Here is a 7,008-nt window from a genome sequence, read left to right on the forward strand (position 1 = left end):
ACACACGGTACAGGACGCCCACACTTCTATCCTCTGTTGTCACCAGAGTAGCGGGGAAGCTCATCAGTTGTTTGTGACCAATCTCCGAAGCTGTGTGTTGTGGATAGTGATCTGCTTTGTGCCCAGCTCTGTTCTGGAAACCGACTTCAAATGTTTTCTGACTTGGGACTAAACCCAAATTCATTTCATGAGTCCAGCTAAGTATCAGATCTACGTGCAGAAAATGATCTTTTATGCAGAACTGGAAGAATTTAACATTGCCATCGGGCATTTTGCTGTAAACTAGATTGGGGTAGAAAGAAAATTAAACAGGATAGAGTGGGTTTATGCTTGCGTCAGGTTTTACTGAAGGATTAAGAATGTTTATCTTTCGGTGATACTAGGCTTGCTGTTACTTGACTTCTGATTCAACGCAACTGACCGTATTTTGGAATCCACGATGGAGCATTACAGTTCTGTAAATAGATTTGATGGCTGCGATGCCTTTAAGTGCTTTCAGGCTTCCGATTTTTGTACTGCCAGTTGTCGATGACAGAACGGAAGAATAATATGAGAAGTTGGAAGAACAGTATGAGAGAATAGCGTGTTTTGTCCCCTGTGTACTTTAATACAACAACTTGACAGGAAATGAAAATCTATAGCAGAATGAAATAAGGAGCAGCCAGAGGTAAAGAGGAACGCTGCCAAACCAGAGGGTGCAGAAATTAAATAGAGAAGAAAAGTTGTCTGCTTCTCTGTTGGCCCTTCTGCTCTGCCTTGCAGCAAAGGAAATCAGCTGCAGAAATGCCTTCGGTTGCAGGTGACTCCTCACAGCATGAGCGCTTCTGCCTTACTGTTCCTTCTGCCTCCTTTCCTGACCCCCTAAATTTTAAAAGGGTTTACCCTCGGCCAGTTGTGCCTTCAGAGAAGGTCTTGGAGGTTGATTTGCATTGACTCATGGGCAGAGCGGCAAACCTGCTTGTGTTCCTGCCTTGTCTTTCCATCAGTAACTGGAATTTCTATATAAAATCTTCCAAGCGTCCCACATAGAATCTCTGCTTAAATATCCACAGCTGAAGGAGACAAAGCGTTCCTCTTCACTCGCACGGTTTCTTCAGCTCGTCAGAGATGACTGACTTGCCTGTGAGACCACGCTCCTTTTGGGGAGGGTGAGCTGGAGGATGCCGAGCTCAGCGGCCGGCAGCGGCTCCTCGCTAATGGCACCAGCATTCGCGCCACGTCAGGCTTCTGGGATCCGACGGTCGCCGGGATTAATGCTTCACCGGCTCTCTCTTGAGGCATTTGTCTAACAGATGTCATCCCCTGCCATTTATTTTCCATTTTCGAATCACAGCAGAGAAATTTGGCATGTGAAGCTGCGGCTTTTACACGGGCTGTTATGTGTCACCAGGTACAGCGGTCGCAATGTGCAAGCCACACGTCCATCCACCTCGTCCCTCCGCCATCGCCTCCCACGACCCCCTCTCTCCTCCCCGCCGCCGGCGGCACCTGCCTGTTCAGAAAGCTGCGGGGGCGGCGGGGTTTTCCCTCGGCGGCCCCCCAGTGCCAGCCCAAGGACCCCAGCCACCCCCAGCCCCGCTGAGCCCCCGGGCAGGGCCGCAGCCGCTCCGCCCTGACGCCCCACCGGGCCCGGGCCCGCACTCGACCCCCCCCCCCCCCCCCCGCTTTGCCCTTAACGGGCCCGGCGGTGCCGGGGGATTATTTCAGCCCCGGTGGCGGTGTTGGCGGGGGGGGGGGGGGGGCCCGGCAGACGCTCCTTATACGGCCGGGCCCGGCTCACCTGGGCCGCGGCCAGGAGCGCCTTCTTTGGGCAGCGCCGGGCCGGGGCCGCGCCGGGCCCCAGGCCCAAATATGGCGACGGCCGGGGCCGCATTCCTGGGGGCCGGGCGCCGCCGCCGCCCGCCGCGATAAAAGGCCTCGGCGGCCGGCGGCGGCCCACGAGCTACCCGGCGAGGAGCGGGAGGCCTCTCTGCCAGCGGCCCGACGCGCGGAGCCCGCAGCCAGCCCAGGTAAGCCCCGGCCCCCGCCGCTCCCGCCGCCCCGACCCCGCGGCCGCCGGCCAGGCTGAGCCTTGCGCCCCTGTGCCCCCGCAGACAGCCGACACCATGTGCGACGAGGACGAGACCACCGCGCTCGTATGCGACAACGGCTCCGGCCTGGTGAAGGCCGGCTTCGCCGGGGATGACGCCCCCAGGGCCGTGTTCCCCTCCATCGTGGGCCGCCCCCGCCACCAGGTACGGCGCGTCGGCCCCCTCTGAGAGTCCCACCCTGAGCCCGGCCACGGCGATGGCTGCGGGTCCCCGCTGCCTCCCTGCCCTGGAGGAGGGATGCCCAGCCCGCTGGCGAGCCCCACGCCGCTGCCACCCGTGGAGAGGTTGCTGAGCCACCCCCTTCCCTCCCCTGCAGGGCGTCATGGTGGGTATGGGTCAGAAGGACTCCTACGTAGGAGATGAAGCCCAGAGCAAGAGAGGTATCCTGACCCTGAAGTACCCCATTGAGCATGGCATCATCACAAACTGGGACGACATGGAGAAGATCTGGCACCATACCTTCTACAATGAGCTGCGTGTGGCCCCTGAGGAGCACCCCACCCTGCTCACCGAGGCCCCCCTTAACCCCAAAGCCAACCGTGAAAAGATGACCCAAATCATGTTTGAGACCTTCAACGTCCCAGCCATGTACGTGGCCATCCAGGCTGTGCTGTCCCTGTACGCCTCTGGCCGTACCACCGGTGAGTGCAAGTGTCCTCCTGGCCCCTCTTCCCCAAGCAAGGGCGCCCCGGACGAGTCCCCTGCAGCTGGCGAGTGCTCTGCCCCCCAGGGCAGGGCCCTTTGTGGGTTGCCTCTCAGGTGGCTGCTTTTGTTTCCCCAGGTATCGTGCTGGACTCCGGTGATGGTGTGACACACAATGTCCCCATCTATGAAGGGTATGCCCTGCCCCATGCCATCATGCGCTTGGATCTGGCTGGCCGGGACCTCACTGACTACCTGATGAAGATCCTGACTGAGCGTGGCTATTCCTTTGTCACCACAGGTAAGCACTATTCCCTCCTTCAAGATGTCCCCTCTCACCCCCAAGCCTTGTACCTCCAGGGATGCTGCTGCCTCTCGCCCCATCGCGAGCCCCGCAAGTACTCCCTGTTGGGAGTGTATGTGTGGCTGGGGGTCTGGAGCCCCGGCAGACCTGTGGAGGAGATGGAGGCGTTCCCTGTTCCTCCTTTGCAACCACTGATGCCCTTGCTTCCCCCTCACAGCTGAACGTGAGATTGTCCGTGACATCAAGGAGAAGCTGTGCTATGTGGCGCTGGACTTTGAGAACGAGATGGCCACTGCTGCCTCTTCCTCCTCCCTCGAAAAGAGCTATGAGCTGCCTGATGGGCAGGTCATCACCATCGGCAACGAACGTTTCCGCTGCCCAGAAACCCTCTTCCAGCCTTCCTTCATTGGTGTGTGCGCCCCCTTCCCTCTCTCCTCCCCCACCAGCTCTCCCCTCTCTCCCGAGTCCTCCCATAGAGCTCTCCCTTTGCACTTAACTTGTGCCTGCTTTTCTCCCCTTCCCTGCCCCCAGGTATGGAGTCTGCAGGGATCCATGAGACCACCTACAACAGCATCATGAAGTGCGACATTGACATCAGGAAGGACCTGTACGCCAACAACGTCATGTCTGGGGGTACCACCATGTACCCAGGTATTGCTGACCGTATGCAAAAGGAGATCACAGCCCTGGCCCCCAGCACAATGAAGATCAAGGTAAGGCTGGAGCATGAAGGACCCAGGCACAGGACTACTCTTCTTCTGCCCTCCCGCAAACAGCGCGCGGGGCTGCGCACACCCCTGTGCCGGCCGCCTGCAGCAGTTGCTTGTTTGCTGATCTCGGCTCTCTTGTTTCTCCTCTAGATCATTGCCCCACCTGAGCGCAAGTACTCTGTCTGGATCGGTGGCTCTATCCTGGCCTCCCTGTCCACCTTCCAGCAGATGTGGATCACAAAGCAGGAATACGACGAAGCTGGCCCATCCATTGTTCACCGTAAATGCTTCTAAACTTGTTTACATGATCACTTTGCCAACCACGCTCAGGATGACAACCTTCTAGGTTGCAGGCTGCCGAGGACCTGCAACAGCCATGTAACTTTCTATTTTGTAACAATTTCTGGTTACTGTTGCTGCAAAGCTCCACGTGACACAGTGTATGTAAAGTGTACATAAATTAATTTATTTTACCTCGTTTTGTTTTGTTTTTAAAACCAATGCCCTGTGGAAGGAAACAAAAAACTTCAAGAAGCATTAAATCATCAGTCATTCTGTCACACCCCTAAAGCAGTTGTTTCTGTCATCATTTGCTTGGGTTCTTCCATCACTTGCTGACGTAGTGCGTCGTCTAACAGCGAGGGCAGCGGGTGGGGGGGCTGGAGCTCCCCAGACAGGACGAGGACCAGGGAGGGGATGGGGCCCCAGCCTGAGGAGCCAGCCCTGCCTGGCTTGTTTGGGCTGCCGAGAGCAGCTCGGGGCTGGCTGTGTGTTGCATCACGCCGCTGCAAAGGTGGGTGCCTGCCGCGCTGCAACGTGCTGCTCCTAGACCTGGTGGGGAAAGGGTTACCTGGCGCCTTAGTTTGCAAAGGATTAAATTTGGCTCAGCCTGCCAAAAAAGTAGCCCTGGCATGCTCGTGCAGCTCCAAGGCGTGATGGACGGAGGCAAGGCTGGGGCTGAAGGAAGGTGGCGGGTGCAGGTTAAATAAAGAGCTTTCCACTCCCCTTATGGGAAGCCTGCCTGCTTGCCATCACGCTCTCCCCGGGGAGCCCAGGGGGCCGAGGGCAGCCAGGGCCACTTCCTCACCCTGCCTGACACACTCGCCCTTGCCTGTGGTCGTGCAGGAGCGGCTCCCTGCGAAGGGGCCGCCCCCTCCTCTGCCCTCCCAGACCAGTCCCTCCTGGTGCCAGATCCTTCACTCGGGGACTCCCTGGGAGCCCGAAGGAAAATCCCAGGGGCTTCCACCTGCCGCGGACATTTGCTTGCCCTTTTTGCCTCTGAGGAGGGGGCAGAGCAGCATGCGAGGTGGGGAGGCTGCCCCTGCCTGTCTCACTTCTCTCTTACAGGGCTGGGGGGCTCTGGGGCCCCCCTTTGCTTACACCATCCACCCCACCAGGTGCTCAGGTCCTCTGGGGAGCCACCCTGAAGCTCTGCCAGGCTTGGCACAGCTCCCTGGGTCAGGGCATGTGTGCAGGAGCAGGCAGCCTTTAGAGGAGGACTCCAGGAGCACAGGGCCCTGGCAGGAAAGCAGTGCTTGAGTTTTGGGGTGTCCCCTTAGCATGGGAGACAGCAATGCTGGGGAAAAACTATGAATTTCAGCTAAACTTCCAGCCCAGGGAGGTTTGTTTGCTCTGCTGCAACTATGCAACTATGCTAAGGGTGTGCTTTTTTTTGCATTTTGCCTGTTTTTACCTGCATTAAAGTGAGACCCATACGTGAGTACACGCTTTTGTTGCCCTATCCCAAAGAAAAGCCTGCAGGAGGAGCTGGCCTGATCCTTCCCTGGTATCTGGGGGCAGGGAGGCCTCTGCGCAGCCCTAGCTCCTGAGCCGAGATCTCTCTCTGAGCGCCTGGGATCAGACTGGAAAGCAGGAACAGGGTTGCTTCTTAAAAACCAAACATGAGCTTTTACTTGCCATGTGTGCAAGTTGTTGCTCCGTGGCACATATTTCATCTGGCAGCTCTGTGTTAGGATCTGGGGAGATGCTTAACTAACGTTAAGTCCTCAAGACTTGACCCCCTTCCCTCTGAATGAAGACTTTTAGATTTTGCAGTGCCAAACCTGAGTTTAGGATTGCTCGTGTGAGCGCAGCCGTGGGCAGAGCGCAATCCTCCGGCAGCCAGGGCATTGCACAGGCACTGCCTGGCGTGGGGAGGCTGATGCCGTGGGCATCTCATTGTCTGCTCGCTCTATCAGCAGCATTTTGTCTCTTACTAACCCAAAGCATCAGGTATTCTCAGTAGTCTTAGTGCTAAAAAGTGCCTTTTTACAGCTGGAAACAAAAAATGACTAGTTTGTTGTTTTGGTTGCTTAATCAATGAACTGACACCCAACACATTTTTCAGCCTACCAAATGAAACCTGTTCAGGTTTTAATTTCAAAGCAAAACACATTCTTTGATCTGAAAATAGCCTTTTATTTGGGCTTGGAATTTTCAGCAATTCTAGAGACAGATTGTTTAGAAACAGGTGAGGTGAATTTTCACATGATTTATAAGCCCTGGTTTTGGGAAATTTCTCTCGTGCACAGCAGTCCGGCTTTGGCTTTTGTTGTGCATTTCTCAAGGATTTTATTACTGTCCCTACACTTCTAACAGTGCTGTTGGCAGCCGGCGAGGATCACCAGGACCAGCATCCTCTGTTCTGAGAGTTGCAAAGGAATAAATATGACTGGAGAGGCGTAAAAAGGAATAGAAGGAAGGATGTGGGACACCAACGTGTCGTGGGAGGGAGGGTAATGGCAGAATGGCTCTTGCCCGTGCTGGCAGCATCCTCTGGGGCTGTAGCTCACTGCTTGCTCCTCAGCCTCCTACATGTGGGGCTGGACCAGTGTAGGACAACCTTCCATAGCTTGGCTCTGTGGTTGCACCAGTGGGCAATGTGAAATGCTGCCCTGGATTCAAATATCACCAAGGGATGGGAAATCTGGAGAAAGAAAGAGTCCTTGAGGGGACAAAAATTATGCGGGGCTGTTTAAATGAGCTGGGGAGGCACAGACATGACTGGGCTTTGATGTAAGTTTCTCCAGGGTCTGCAGGTGTGTGGGCCGTTAGCAAAATTATTTAAGAAGCTAAGTAACAGAAAAAACCTGGGTCCTGAGGGACAGGCTCGGGGCAGCCTCTGAGCAGAAGAACACAGGGAATCCTGGAGAAGATGAGGGCACCGAAGGTGCTTCCTAATTTCATTTTGATTGGGATGTTGCTAATGCGATAACCTGCATTGCCCAGAGAGCAGAACGTGGACCAGGACGGGCCGCCTCCC

At 56.0% G+C, this 7,008-nt stretch overlaps 1 protein-coding gene across 1 annotated transcript; it reads left to right on the forward strand.

Moving 5' to 3' along the window:
• The first annotated feature begins 1,836 nt into the window (after positions 1 to 1,836).
• Positions 1,837 to 4,316, forward strand: ACTA1 (actin alpha 1, skeletal muscle). The gene is made up of 7 exons (XM_064445683.1): positions 1,837 to 2,009; positions 2,094 to 2,234; positions 2,407 to 2,731; positions 2,872 to 3,033; positions 3,254 to 3,445; positions 3,568 to 3,749; positions 3,897 to 4,316. Exons 2-7 carry the CDS (start codon positions 2,106 to 2,108, stop codon positions 4,038 to 4,040), a joined length of 1,134 nt encoding a protein of 377 aa, XP_064301753.1. The 5' UTR covers positions 1,837 to 2,009; positions 2,094 to 2,105; the 3' UTR covers positions 4,041 to 4,316.
• The last annotated feature ends 2,692 nt before the right edge of the window (positions 4,317 to 7,008 follow it).

This window comes from Phalacrocorax carbo, chromosome 3 (genome assembly GCF_963921805.1).
Source record: "Phalacrocorax carbo chromosome 3, bPhaCar2.1, whole genome shotgun sequence".
Taxonomy (NCBI): Eukaryota; Metazoa; Chordata; class Aves; order Suliformes; family Phalacrocoracidae; genus Phalacrocorax; species Phalacrocorax carbo.

What these genes read in the sequence shown, in the direction of transcription:
- ACTA1 (XM_064445683.1), top strand. Translation starts at nt 2,106, where the DNA reads ATGTGCGACGAGGACGAGACCACCGCGCTCGTATGCGACAACGGCTCC. An exon ending in CTTCCAGCCTTCCTTCATTG is followed by an intron (nt 3,446 to 3,567) that starts GTGTGTGCGCCC and finishes CCCTGCCCCCAG; the next exon opens with GTATGGAGTCTGCAGGGATC. An exon ending in CCAGCACAATGAAGATCAAG is followed by an intron (nt 3,750 to 3,896) that starts GTAAGGCTGGAG and finishes TTTCTCCTCTAG; the next exon opens with ATCATTGCCCCACCTGAGCG.